The sequence below is a fragment of the Takifugu rubripes genome, unplaced genomic scaffold (genome assembly GCF_901000725.2).
Source record: "Takifugu rubripes unplaced genomic scaffold, fTakRub1.2, whole genome shotgun sequence".
In the NCBI taxonomy this organism is placed as follows: domain Eukaryota; kingdom Metazoa; phylum Chordata; class Actinopteri; order Tetraodontiformes; family Tetraodontidae; genus Takifugu; species Takifugu rubripes.
Window position 1 is genome coordinate 344,363 of NW_021821635.1, and position 15,000 is coordinate 359,362.

Sequence of the window (15,000 nt, forward strand, 5' to 3'; positions counted from 1 at the left end):
CATCTGACACAAATGGGCAAACAGGTGTTTTTACATTGAATATAGAAGTTTGACCATTGCAATTTTAACGTTTGTGCCAGTACCAAGTGATTTATCTTAACAGGACTTAAACCAGGTGATTTGCAGCTTAATTCTGCGTTTGGGTTTCAGGCCCACAGTCTCACTGAGGAACCGTCTCTGCAGCCCCTCAGGGCCCCTCAGGGGTCAGAACATGGGAAGGAGGCGAGTCAGTGAGCTTGCTGAGTGAGTTCCTGGTCAGAGCTTATTTGGCGCTCTATTACCCGTTGAGCCTTACATGCTTCCACCTTGCTTTGGATGTCCCGCTTCCTTTCAAAATAGTCAACAAGTGGCGGCTCTGTCAGCAGCGAAGCCAGCACCTGTTCAAAAGTGATGGACCAATCAGCATCCAGCACGCTGCCCTGCCGCTGCTCTATTCCACCCGCCAACAGAGCGTCTTCAGAGAGGTCCTCGCGCTGCAGCGGGCCCGAGCTCCCGCTTGGATGTGACAGCACAGGCATGTTACCTTTGTCCTGCTCATTGGGGGCTGCTGTGTCTGCTGCCTCCTGACACACCTGAGGCTCACCTGACTCAACCCCACTGTGGGCCTCCTCTACCCCGGGTACAGTGGGCGGAGTCTGAATATCAGCACCATCCGTCTTCTTGCTGCCATTGTGAAACTTCTTGCCAACCTCACCAATACGTAGCAGAAGGCTCGCCACAGTGGCGATGGAATGGTACAGGTGCTGCTCCTCAGGTTCCTCACTGAACATGTTGTACAGAGTCTTACAAAGGTCGATAAACTGCTCCTATAGGTGGGACAGTTAACGGACAGGTGTGAGACAAACACAGGGCCAAGCAGGTCAAGAAAGGGGCCTGGGCCTCACCTGGTTCATCCTCGGCAGGTCTTTGATGGTCTCAGGCCTGGGCTCCTTTTCCATGGCCCACATTCTCAGGTAGTACCTGTAGTCCTTTACCTTGTCTAAAACAACAGAGAGATGCATCATAGTGACAGTGAAGCGACTCAAACAAGAAAACCCTAACCCTTTGGGATGTGATCTAATGTCTCAAGAGTGACCACAGTCATGACAAAATGAACAAAAGCAAAGAGATTTCCATCTTATTTGAGTAGGTTTGTTCTCTAACCCTAACCCTAACAACAAATGAGGGACCTTCCACCGTGACATGTGGAGGAAGCCAGCGTCCTTCTGCAGAACCAACCAACCTTTGATTAGAGGTGACATCAAAATGGCAACAAAAAGCATGAGAGAAGTTTCATCATGCTCGATTCCCAGCCCATGATTTGAAATTTAAACAGGTACGATTATTCAGGAATTTTAAGGAGGCTCTGCATTGTGGGATTTTTCCTAAACTTTGTCCTTGATTGATGCAACATCTGATCACAAAGTTCTTAAAGGTAGACGGGTCCATTGTGCAGCCTTATCTCCACAGTCATTGTCCCAGTGTCAGACTGGTGCTCACATATCCATCATTTACCTTTTTTCTCCTCAGCGTCGACACCTTTGTCCTTCCCCACATTACCTGCACACAAACAGGATAAATTAACTGAAGTTTGGTTTCCAGTTGTGAGGCTGTGACCAGGTCTCATTTCAGGACACTTGTACTAACCCTAACCCTAACTAACCCTAACCCTAACTCTAACTCTAACCCTAACCCTAGCTAACCCTAATGCTAACCCTAACACTAGCTAACCCTAGCTATCCCTAACTCTAACCCTAACCCTAGCTAACCCTAACTCTAACCTAACCCTAACTAACCCTAACCCTAACTAACCCTATAAATGACCGGCTGAATACATGGAGAACGGCTCTCCTTCCTCTCTGTTGTTTCCACCGTCTCGTCTCTAAGATTCTCTGAGGCTTCCTAAAAGTCTTCCCCTAACCCTAACTAACCCTAACCCTAGCTAACCCTAACCCTCTTCACAGTTTACCACCTGAGGAGCTTCTTAAGAGCTTTTGTGAATAACTTTCATCTTACCAAGAGAAATTGTAATGAAAAACTCAAAGATTCAAGGACCATTTAAGAGTTTTCTTAGAACATCCTAACGAGACGAGCTGCTTCCTCCCAGCTTTACGAACAGGTGTCAAACAGCGTAGTGACATCACTATGTGGGCGGGGCCAGAAGAGCAACAATGGTGACAACTGACGTACAAACCTGATGTCACTCCTTGCCTTCCTTCAGAGTCCGGATCTGACAGGAGGAAGGATTCTGGAAACAAATGTTAGAAAAGAGGAAAAGGAAGTAAAGACATGTGGGATCACGTGAGAGAGAGCTAATAAATGTGTTAATCAGGTTATCGTGCAAATCAGACCAATTGTCAGTATCGTGTGAGTGTTTATATCAATTCAATTCAACCATTTCATTTATCCCCTAAGGACAAAAGATACAGGAGTAGCACACAATCCAGCTTTGGTACAGCAGCAGCAGCAACACTGAGGAAAAACTGCGTTTTTACCTTGTGGAATAGTGGCAGCGAAGAAGTTTGTTGCATCCAGTGCAGACTCTGTCTCTTCAGGACAGAACGCTACAACAGAGAGAAAAGAAGGAAACACTCCATTTGGGAAGTGAAAGCTCACGCCGACTATACCCACATGTGTGACTTTACCTTGTGGGAGATGGAGCTTGTACAGAAGTTTGAGTTTCTCGGTCATATCTCCATGATACATCCCACCTGCAACAAAATAGACCTCATCTATCCGTCTTCTACAGGCTCATGGGGGAAGGCAGGAGGGAACCCCCTGGAGGGTCGCAGAGTGAGGATACAATCGATCCTCTACACCCACATTACTATCTAAACCCGGGTTTTATCACCATTATCACCACCAGCACAACTTCATCACGTCATGCTGGATGTTGCGCAACAAAGCAGCCAGTCACTGATTCAGGGTGGGGCGGCGGGAGCTCCTTCTGTAGGGGACTGGGCTGAGGAGCACACCTCTCCGTACATGCCCCTGTTCTGGTAGTGGGAGGAGGTGCCAGGACACCTTCAGTGGATCGTCCAGGTACCCTTGAGCAAGGTACGAAACTCCTAAATGCTCACGTACTGTAGGGCGTGGCAATGAGCTGGGGACTAGGTTAGAGCCTCAGGCAGGGACAGACTCCAGCCCCTGAGGAAGGATTCAGCGAGTCCTTTTTCAGGAGCACTGCAGTTATCCTCCTTTTTAAGATGCAACTTTGCCACCTTTCAAAAGCATGAGAGCTTATTGTATCCACCACGTAGGTCGTGACATCACACCCGAGCCGGTCTCTGGCAATGTGCACGCTGCCGAATGCTTATGACAAATGCCGGGTTTACACACGTGTAAAAAAAAATCATGTTCACCCATGTGGGCTGCTAGAACAGAACCTGAGTACTAAAATAATCACAAACCAGGAGGGATGCGGACTCACTTAGGCCAGTGATGAACTCCTTAAAGTTAACCAGTCCGTCCTGGTTCTGGTCCAGGAGTCTGAAGAGGCGGGCTGACAATGTTAAAGTATGGCTGCTGCAAACCCAGGGAGCCAGGGCAGAAAACAGCTGGGCAAACTGGCCAGAGTCGATGCGGTACTGCTCCAGGTATGGCAGACTGGGATCGTGGCGTTCGGAGGCAGAACTGCAGGAGCCCCAGTAGCAGCTCGTCATGTGTTTGGCCTGAAGAACCAGGAGGGAGCACGTGTGTTAGAGTGGTTCTGGAGGACCAACAATGACAGTAAAATGAACAATATAGTCTTTTTATGGAATTTAGGCCGATAAACAAGGTTCACTTTGAGTTTTATATGATGTGCTTCCAGGTGATGCCACAATTTGTTTCCTCGTGCAGGATTTACTTCTGTCATTCACAGGATTTTGTCTTTTTCTAAATATAAAAGAGATATTTATTGCTAATTAAAAGCAGAGTACAAAATAGTGTTGTCCTTTTACACTCCATTCAGACTCGGGTTGTTTCTGTCTGTATCTGCATCAGACACACCTGCAATGATTCTCTTTCTTTAGATCAGTTGGTCACATGACAGCTGCTCAACTCTTTACTAACAGCAGGTGACGAGCCTGAAGTTCCTTTACCTTAAAGAGACAGAACAGGTCCTCCAGCTCCTCTATACTGAAGGCCGATTCGGTCATCATTGCTCGAACCTACACGTGTACATACAAAAAAGTACACACACACACACACGCACACACACACTATGACATCAAATTCAGTTTGACTACCAAGTTAACTGTGCAAAGTTCAAAGCTGTTTTTAACAAAAATGGCAGAGCGGTGTCACCCACCACACTCCTCTTGGCAGTGTCCTCCAGTGACTGAATGACCTTTAACCTTTGCTTGAACCTCATCTGCTCAATGACATCGGAATGTAACGAGCCAAATCTCTGTTGAGAGAAGAGAAAGGGTCACGACATTTAAAGGGAGATAGGCTGAAGCATGCCAGCGGAACTCTCCGACCTCGTAAGATGATTTAATAAGGCTGAAGATGTCAATCTCAGCTGGAGGATCCTCTCCACTAGTCAGACGGGCATGCAGGTGAGGGATGGGTGGAGCTGCTGTCTGTTTGTTTACGACATTATCCAGGTACCTAAAAAGACACACATCCCCAACAGCCTTATGGGCAGGACTGCCAACCAGTTCACTCAGACCCAATCTGGACTCTTACCTGCCCAGGATGGTCATGGCTTCCCCTTCATCACTGCAGGACAATAGAGCATCCATATTAGCATGAAGCACAGCCAGCGCCACCTACTGACACATTCAGAAACAAGGAGCAGCAGGGTTATAGAGCACAGAGTGCACACACGTGAGCAGATAAACATGATTGTGCAATAATAATAAAGTAGAATACAGTACTTCTGACCTGAAAGATAACCTTGATGCCCTCATAGAAGAAGCAATCGACCAGGATGACGGCGCTGTCAAACGGCATCACCGACAGGAAAAGAGTGAGGAACCAGGACAAGCTGATGGTGGAGATGACTCCAAGATCCTGCATGTGTTCATACAGCAAAGGGAGGGAGGCCCGAGTCAGATCCTCAAAAACTCCCTGATCCACCAGGGCACCTACAGGACAAAAACACATCAGACCACAGAAAGCCATCCCATAATCCTGATGTGCATATAACATTGTGTGCGAGGGTCCCTAATTCAATCTCCCATCATTCTAATAAAGTGGAGCCGCAATCCCAAAATGCATCATGGAAAACAGCGTTATGTCAGGGGGTCTGAAGAAATCTGTCAGAACCTCCAGCTGATCCAAAACACTGCAGCCAGAGAGGTCACATGACTGTGCTGGCTTCTCTTAATCCCAGGACATACTTGAAACTCCTTCTCCCAACCTACGAGGTCCTTAGAGGTCCAGATCCATTACATCTGGAGAGGCGGACAGCACCAGATCAGCACGGGTCACTCTCAGAGTGCTGGTTTGCTGCTGGTTCCTGAACCTTTGGCAAGCGAATGGGGGCCCAAGTCTTTAGCTGTCAGGACCCCCTGCTGTGGAACCAGCTCCCTGTCAAGAACGTCACTACCATCCATGAGGAGCTCCGCCTTCACCACTGCAGGAGGAGGCCGACAGGCCAGTAACCACGTGTTTCAGGAGCATGCAGCGCAGCTTCAGGGTTCGGACCTCCACATTTAGGAGCAGCTTTATTCTTCTGGCCACAAACACACCAATATCCCAGCAGTCATGTCTGCCCAGCAACACTGCTACGGTTGCACATTGGGTGTATACGTGCACGCGTTGCACTTCTCACCTTTGTTTACTTCCACTGCTCTCGTCATATTTAAGTGGAGACCTAAGAATTGAACTGGCAGTGATTGTGCACATGACAAACCCACCACAGTGTTTACGTCCAAAGGTGTTGGGGGAGACATCAATATTGGTGGATCCATGTTAAGGGTTTAAAGACAGACGAGAGTTGGTACTGACCTACAACTCTGGTGTTGTAATAGTCGGGCAACATGCGCTCACAAAGTGCCACTAAGAGCCAGAAAGCGTCTTCCTCCGGACAATAGAGCAAACAGGACGGAGGTGACGATGTTCATCGCCTGAAGCCAAATATAGAAGCATTTTACCAATCCATCATGCTGGAATGCACAGATCCAGGAGTGGTAGGGTTAGGGTTAGGGTTGGGGCTCACCTGGCAGTATCCAATGCCGGGGTTCCGGTGAGCATAGGCTGTGAGGACTCGACGCAACGCTGCAATCCCATTTTCATTCTGGAAGGCATGGTGCTACCGGCATGGAAGATGAAGGTCGCGCTCGATCTCCTCTGTTGCTAAAGAACATTGACCCATAGCCTGCTCAACCAAGTCACCATAGTAACCACGGTGGGTGTCCCATTTCATTCTGTGCTCCTGGGTAGACAGGTGGACTGCTTTAAGTAAGTAGCATTAGCAATTGAAGTCCCTTTGGACAAACAAATGATCACTGACCAGAGAACAGAAGCCACAGTTCTCCTCTTAGGAGCTCCGGGCTCCCATTCAGGACAAGTTCTCTGGTTCTTGAGGTTCGGTACATACACCACCCCGCGGCCAAACTCGGAGAAATGGATGTTCCATGCTTCCACCTTCATCTTTTCTTTCATCTGCAGGAGGACAAGTTGTCTGATCACGCACTGTCTAACACCCAGTTACAAGGTAATCTCTTCCAAAACATCTCCAGCTTTCAAATAAAAGAACATACAACCAATCTTTGTGGAATATGATTAAAATGGCTTACGTTTCATTTTTCCCATAAATGTGTAAGCATTTTTATTTCTTGCTCCAGGTTAGTTTTTTAGTTATCGCTGAACTCTAAGCTCAGTTTGTAGAGGATCAGCTCCTCATCACGACCGACGTGGATCAGCTCCTCATCACGACTGACGTGGATCAGCTCCTCATCACGACCGACGTGGATCAGCTCCTCATCACGACCGCGTGGATCAGCTCCTCATCACCGACCGACGTGGATCAGCGCCTCATCACCACTGACGTGGAATCAGCTCCTCATCACCACTGACGTGGATCAGGCTCCTCATCACCACTGACGTGGATCAGCTCCTCATCACCACGAAGTGGATCAGCTACTCACCACTGACGCTGGTCGCTCCCATCACCACTGACGTGGATCAGCTCCTCATCACCACTGACGTGGATCAGCTCCTCACCACTGACGTGGATCAGCTCCTCATCACCACTGACGTGGATCAGCTCCTCATCACCACTGACGTGGATCAGCTCCTCATCACCACTGACGTGGATCAGCTCATCACCACTGACGTGGATCAGCTCCTCATCACCACTGACGTGGATCAGCTCCTCATCACGACTGACGTGGATCAGCTCATCACCACTGACGTGGATCAGCTCCTCATCACCACTGACGTGGATCAGCTCCTCATCACGACTGACGTGGTCTCCTTCTCAAGATCAGCCTTCATGGAGTTCAACACAGCAGCCAAACTAGACCCTCATTGGATAAACGCTGCTAGGGTTAGGGTTAGGGTTAGTCTGCTAGTCTCCGCACGGATGTGCATCTCTGGGAGTCAGCAGAGCAGTGGGCGGGGCTGGAGGCTGAGCTTTGTGCATGCTGATTGGTCTAAATGCAAAATCCCAGTTTGATTGACAGTGAATTTTAACCACACAAAGACAGAGGACATTGGACCAGTTCAGTCCCTTTGTGGATCTTAGAGGAGTCCAGAGACAAACTGCAGCTCATTAATTTATATGTGCTTGGTGATTTATCCCATTTACAATAAAATGCATTATAAATACAACACAATGTTAGTCCCTTTCTTTAGTATAACACTCTCCTGTCCTGGTTTAATATCTTTCAGAGTTGAGTAAAGTGGCTTTAGTTAGTTCGTTGGCAGCAGAGCAGCCAGCAAGCTGCACATTTTGGCAGCCAGTTCTAAAACTGTCCACCTGATTTGGTTGATAGTCAACATTATGACAAGGAACTTAGAATTGGTCAAATCCTTGGAAAAGATGCCTTTATGGCCATATTGAATTTACCTATAAATACAGGGAAACATTTTATATTGAGACTGAAAAGAAGCCTCCCATCTCTCCGATACTGGCAGCTGCCACTGGTCTTTGGAATGTGGTGCTTAACCTGTTCAGGTGTTCTCTACCCCCCCCCAGTAAAATAGTGGTTCTTACAGCTTTGGGGCCCAGGTCCTCCGCAACATTCTGGTGGTAGAGCTGCAGCAGACTGTGGCGTGCGGTAGGCAGGTCTGGGTGGTAATGATGCCTCCTCTGAGTACACTCATAACCAGCACATGAAGCCATATTGGTTGGCGCCTGAAGACCGAAAGAACACATCATATATACGGAATCAGACCAGAGAACACTTCAGTCTAACAGCTGCTACCAGAGTCCTCAGTGGTTGCATTTTATTCATTTAAAGAACCTGCAGACTAGCTTTCATCCGTCATACGATAGCAACATCAGAGCAAACTTTTAGAATAGTGACACACCGATTGACCGGTCAGAGACAGTGGACCAGTGTCGCTACTGTCAGGAGTTCGCTGCAGGAAGTCTGAGATGCGCTGGACCAAGAAGTCTCTGTCTTTCAGGTTTGCAAATAGGAAATTCATCTTGTTCTTAGTGCTGATGGAAACAGGGCAGGGCAAGACACTGCTGCTGTCTGCCTTCTCCACAATGGACACCTGTGGAATACATTTTGGATGACCTCAGGTCCTCATGTTCTCAGTGAAAATGCTCTGGTGTCACAGGTCACTGCACGGTGTTTACCTCTCGAAGGGGGATGATCAACTGACATACATCTTCTTCTCTGCTATTAAAACAGATGTAGTTGTTGGAGATGAACAGCTGTCCAATCACATGCATCTTTGCAAAAGGTGTCCACAGTGTGCAGCCAGTATGTCCATCAAGACGCTCGTCCTGCGTCAGCCGGAACATGGACCGATATCGCTCGTTCTTTGCACGTGCGTCCAAATCTCTGTAACATAAAAAGCAAACAGCTGATCAGGTCACCCACGTCACCTGCACATCACCCAGCCAGGAGCAGGGTGGGGGCAGCATTGGGCTTTGGAGCTGTTTCTCTTCAGCGGGAACCAGAGTCTCACTCAATGTGGAGGGAATTATCAACAGTTCGAAATAAATAGGCGCTTAACATTCTTCCATTAGAAAGCTGAAGAAATATACCACTTTGTAGCACAATAATGCCACAAAAAAATCCATCTAAATGAATGAAACTGTAAGAGGATTAAAGTTTTGGCCCTGACCAGAGATTCCCTCACCATCTGACATGTATGGAGAACTTGAAGATTTGCAGTTCATTTTTCAGTTCATCTCATTAAAGGTAGAAGACAAAAACTCGACAGAAAGTGTGTTTGTACCAACGCCGTCATTACCAATGTGCTAAAAAAAACCCTGCCAGTGTCCTGATTTCAGGACCATTGTAACCGTAATGCACATCGCGAGCCAGCTGCAGCCCTGCTACTCTGCATATGTTGCTTTTGCCACCACCCTTGAGCCCTAACCCCCACCCCCACCCCCACCAGTGCTGCTATACCACTGAATAATCCACCTGATGACACGACTTTATCGGCAATAATTTTAAACCAGCTAGAGTGAGGAAGTACAGCAGCTAGCAGTGTGGAGTAGAACCAACAACCCCTCTGGATGTGGGCGGGACAACAGAGATGAAGTGAACCAGATTTACTGGCTCTCAACAGAAGCACATCAGCGGTTGTTGGTTTTACATTTTGCATTCGACTGAGTGAGAACTCGTCCAGCTAACTCTGGGTTGAGGCCTGCTGTGATGATACACTTGAACCAACCTGTAGGTGATAGCAAAGTGTAACTCATTTGTATGAATCTTCATTTAGATCTAATCAGAAGGCCCTGACAGCCCGATAGACACACGGTTCTTAAACAAGTGAGACCTTTTGAGTGCAGAGACATTCTTGAGTGTTTTGCAGGGTTTGGGAAGTGAGCGGTCAGCTGCAAACGCTTCGTTGTCGAGGAGTTGCCGCATGGCGATGTTGGCAAGTTGCTCCATCAACTTAAAGGTGTCATTGATGTTGAGGAACATGGAGAAGAAATGTTCAGTGTGACGTGTGCTGACTCGAACGCTTTCTGGAAAGACCAAAGTGGGAATTCTTCTCCAGTTGGGTCACGTCGTCCATGGAACTACCAGGGTCACTGGGGGGGGGGGGGGGGGGGGGGGGGGGTAAGAACACAGGAAAATGTAAGCAGGTCTAGCAACAGAGAAAATGTGTCTGTGATTGACTGGCCATACCCTCCTTGCCCAGCAGGAAGGAGTAAAAGCACAGATGGTTGATGGAGAGGTAAAGCCAGCCCTGCCGTGGCACTCGCCCCTTCCAGTAGCTGCAGGAGTAATAATTCACCAGCTTCTCCTCATCAGGCATCCCAAACAGCCTCCTCATCTTCAGCTCAGCTTCCAGAAACTTTCCACTGTCCTCCACATGCTCCTCACTCTGCTTCAATCGGCTCTCCTCAGCAATGATGCCCTGCAAGAAGCAGCCTTACTCAGTAAAAGGAAACAGGCAGCATGCAAGAGAGGAACACTGGATGGAACAGAAAGTGACATACGGAGATCTTTCCTTTGACAAATGTGATGATATCTTCATCACTCTCAAAGATTGAGATGGTCTGCAGCAGGTTGGACTCCAGCCAGTCCCAGTGTTCAGTGATCTCCTTCCTAGAAGAGCCTGCAAAACAAAGTTGAAGGAGCAAATATAGAACTTCATCAAAACACAGAGCTCCCAGTCAAAGAAACCCACCACAGGCAATGTTCCAGTAAAGCTGTGAATCAGCTGTCTGCAGCAATATCCTGTAGGGGGCTACTCTGGCACTAGAGTCCAAAACCACATCCAGGGTCCCAACAAGGAGACCTAGAGACACACAGAAGGACAGACAGATGGGGGTGATGTCACCAGTGCAGAATGTCTCGGTTAGTTACAGCAAGAACATTCCAGCCATTCCAATAATTCAGAGAAAAAACATTGGCAGGTTCAACCTTGTTAATCACTTGTATGAATCAAATATGATAGATTAATGGTTGTTTTAGCCCCGTGATGAGCTGGTGACTTGCCCAGAGTCTCCTCAGGCCTCTTGCCTAAAATCAACTCCCTCCAGCTCTCCTTAAATCTTCTTTCACACCAACTAACTTACACTTCATCCATAGATGTCTCTGTAGGCCTTGCTCTGAACCTCCTGCCTACGATCCCATCATCAGCGTGGTCTTCAAACTAAGGTGTGATGTACCTGTGATATTCTCATTCCTGTTCCTCTCGCTCCTCATTACACCCAAAGACAACCTCAACATCTTCGGCCTCTCCTCGGTTCCATTGTCTCTAATCCAGACAGCACTGGTCTTGTACACGCTTTCCTTTACTTTTGCAAATGGGCTCCATTGCAAACCTTGGTAGCGACGTGTGTTTCAAATAACTCGACTAACCCTTTTTTTTAAAAAAAAAGAAAAAGAAAAAAGAAACGGGTTAATAGGTATATAATGACCACTCTCCCTGGTTAGAAAGCACTCTGAAGATAGGATGTATGGTTGCAAACGTTTGATGAAACCAGGTAAGCCATCATCAACCGACCCATCAGCTACAGACAGAAGTGGCCTGGTGCTGGACGTGGCCTTCGGCTGAGTGGACTCACCGGAGAGACCCCCCCCGCGGCCGTGGCCTCGCCGCCTCTGCAGGATGAAGAAAGGGTTGGCCCGCTCGGATACCCACAGCGGCCCGGCCAACAGAACCTCCTCCGGCTGGATCCACATCTCCAGGTACTCTGTACGCGCTACCTGCCCAATACAACGTGCAAAAGGAGAATCCGGAAAAACAACGAGCTGAGCTTGTTTTGACTTGATCTGCTGACTGAACGTCACTTCCGGGTCCGGCATTTAAGACACGCCCCCACGTCTGCGTCACACAGGGAAAACACTTCTCCAAAATGTTAAATTCAAAAGTATTTTAACCTAAGAACCAGTGATCATCACCTGATCATTTTTATCTGTTCTTATGTTCATTGATGCGCGTCATTTCGGTGAATCTTCTCATTTAGGTCGAACACCTTGTTAACGTCATTGCATTTTATGATTTCTATTTTTTTAAACTTCGCATACTGTAACATACTTTATGTGTAAAAGGTTTTCAAAATCCATATATGGAAGAACCACAATCATCATAATAAACTCCAGACAGACTTCTGTGAGGATGTCTGGTTGTATGTCTGTATGTCACTGACAGTGTGTGTGTGTGTGTGTGTGAGTTCTTCTCTCTCTCTGCATCCATCTACAGGTTTCGCCGCCTTCATAGCTGTATGCTGACCTGCTGACCTCCGACCCCGCTGACCCACTCAACTCCTACACCAGCACTTTGTTATAATAAATGTATTTCCCTGATCTCTGCCTAGTCCCCCCCCCCCCTCTTTCTACCCAGCCCCCCCCATCAGCAGGAGGGTCCCCCCTCCCTACATCAGCCTGGTCCTGCTCCAGGTTTCTTCCTGTTAAAGGGGAGTTTTCCTGCCCCTGTTCCTTGTTGGGGGTCAGGCCCTGCTGGGATTCTGAAGAGGGTCTAGAGACAATGTTGATAGTAACAGACGCTGATAAATAAAGATTGATTGATTGATTGATTGAGTGAGAAAGAGAGAGGGTTGTGAGTGAGTGAGTGAGTCAGTCAGTGTGTGTCAACGTTACAGACCATTTCTGGGTATTTGTGCCTGTATGTTACAATCATGTGTGTGTGTGTGTGTGTGACGGACTGTTTATGCACCTAAGACTATTTCTGTGTGTGTGTGTGTGATGCACAGCAGCTAGTTAAAGGTATTAATGACACTTTAATAATGAGGCAGTAGAACACAGTAAACTAAATGCTACACACACCCACACCCTGCTCATCATCATTTGACAGACAGACACACAGACAGAAGAGGACACACAATGTCCTCATTTTAGGTCACTTCAGAGATAATATTGATCTATTGGCAAGTTTATAGATTGTATAATGCAGTTTATAGGATATATAATAAAAGGAGTCCATCACATCACAATTGCCTGTTAATAGCAGACGGTGAGCCAATAGGAAGAGAGTTCTCCACCATGTGACCTCTCTGTATTGGTTCCTGTCTGAGGCGGCAAATGGTGAATCACATGATCTGGAACTGTGTTCAGACACATCTGATTTTTCATTGGAGCTTTTCCTAATGCGTCCCACGTACCAATGTACACCCCCAGGGGACTTGTGTTCTGGTTCCGCATTTCATTATTTTCACATATTTGGATACAGGAAGAAAACACTGTCATGTAACTGTTTCCTCCTCATAGTCTGGCTGCAGTCACATAATGCTCAGAAAGAACTATCAGTCTGGTCCAGGTGCAGGTCTTCAGACACACAGGAGACCTGAGCAGACTGCAGGAAACTGCATGATAAAGATGTTCCGAGCTACCACAGTAGGGATATGATACAACAACAGGAAGTAGTTCTGCTTTAAGTTCACAGGAAGACAAGAACTTTAAGAGCCACAAAAACCACTTTAACAGCATTTCAACTTTTGAAAGTTCTCTGGCCTAGACTCTGCTATTATAGAGAATAAAGTTTCAACAAAGTATGAATGGGTGTGTGTGGGTGGGTGACCGCCTAACTCCAGTCTGACTTAGTTTATTGTTGGTCTGGCTCCTTCCAAAAGAAAATGAACACTCCTCTGTCCATCAGCAGGTGGCGATAGTGAGTGGAACCAACCCCTTCATGGTGGTCTCAGGACTTGTCTTCATAAAGATCAAGTGAGGCCTGGATGTCAGACAGCTCCATCTCACACAGGATGCTGCGAGGAGACGTCGAGTTCCTGTTGAAGAAGTGGCCCCGGCCTGACAACACAAACACACTTCAAATGATCTGCTTCATCCTGTCCATCCTTCCTCCAACCTTTCATCCAGATGTGTGTGGTCTTACTAGACACAGCGATGCTGACTTCAGCAGGTGTTCTGGGAGTGGCCTCAGTATGAGGTGGGCTGAGCTGGTCCAGGTTCAGAGAGGGCTGGTTGCTGTCACCCAACAGCATCCGGTGGCTGCCAGATGCCTGACTGATGCCCAAACGCTCCACATCCAACACAACGCTGTCCACACAGGGAAGACTGGTCTGGGAACACATGAGGAAGGGTTCGGGTTAGGGTTCGGGTTAGGGTTAACCCGAACCCTAACCCTAACCCTAACCCAGGAAGTCCTGCTGGACAAGTCAGAATCCACTCACCATGATTCCGAGCGCTTTGAGGATGTTGAGTTTGCAGATGGGACAGGTGCAGTGCTCGTTCAGCCACGGGTCCACGCACATTTTATGAAACACATGTCTGCAGACAGGAAGATATATTAGCAGACAGACCGGTGCAGATTCTAGCAGATATAGTGATACACCCCGAGTTTACAACAGTAGGCTTCCTAAAAACTGCCACCAATCGACAGTGGAGGATCTACAGGCGTCGCTGGGGCCAAATACCATCGACTGTATATCAAAGTCAATAAATGATACGGGCACATGTACACCAATGCATAAATGTTCGTCAATATCGAATAACCCTATATATAAAGTACATTTCTTATGGACATATAAACAGCACATATAAACTCTGTAGAACTGGGCTGAGCAGCAGAGGGTTCTTGATTCAGGCACCGGTACAGAAAAACATGGATGGTCGTGCAGTAGTTTGGGGAGGTGCCAGGACTCCTTCAGAGCACTGCCAAGGTACCCTTGAGCAAGCTCCCGAACCCTCAGAGAGGACCCTGCCTTCACATATTATGGTTAAGAAAAAGAATGCAAATAGCCCATATAAAAATGATATTGACCAAAATGCCTGTTTTTGTTTCCGCTCGAGTCATTTTTGGTCCTCACACTCACTCCAACACAATTTTAACTTTGCTCCCTGTTTGACAGCAGAGAAGCGGACTGGCAACAATCAGGCGGCGCTCACTTGCAGGGCAGGATGCGAACCACATCGTTCAGCTGGTACGCTTCGATACACACAGCACAGTGGTTGAAGTCTGGGT

The 15,000-nt window shown here is 47.6% G+C and overlaps 1 protein-coding gene and 1 pseudogene across 1 annotated transcript in view; both read right to left on the reverse strand.

Annotated features, from left to right (window-relative positions):
- Positions 1-6: 6 nt before the first annotated feature.
- On the reverse strand, positions 7-11,857 carry LOC115248444 (TBC1 domain family member 9B-like; annotated as a pseudogene).
- Positions 11,858-13,237: 1,380 nt separating this feature from the next.
- LOC101065263 (E3 ubiquitin-protein ligase RNF130-like) overlaps positions 13,238-15,000 on the reverse strand; it is a 9,253-nt gene continuing 7,490 nt past the window's right edge. The window contains exons 6-9 of the mRNA XM_029832147.1: positions 14,925-15,000; positions 14,210-14,306; positions 13,912-14,098; positions 13,238-13,826 (exon numbers count right to left, since the gene is read on the reverse strand). The exon at positions 14,925-15,000 is cut by the window's right edge and continues 7 nt beyond it. Of these exons, the coding sequence (XP_029688007.1) occupies positions 13,717-13,826; positions 13,912-14,098; positions 14,210-14,306; positions 14,925-15,000 (470 nt within the window). The 3' untranslated portion in view covers positions 13,238-13,716. The remainder of the gene's footprint in view (positions 13,827-13,911; positions 14,099-14,209; positions 14,307-14,924) is intronic.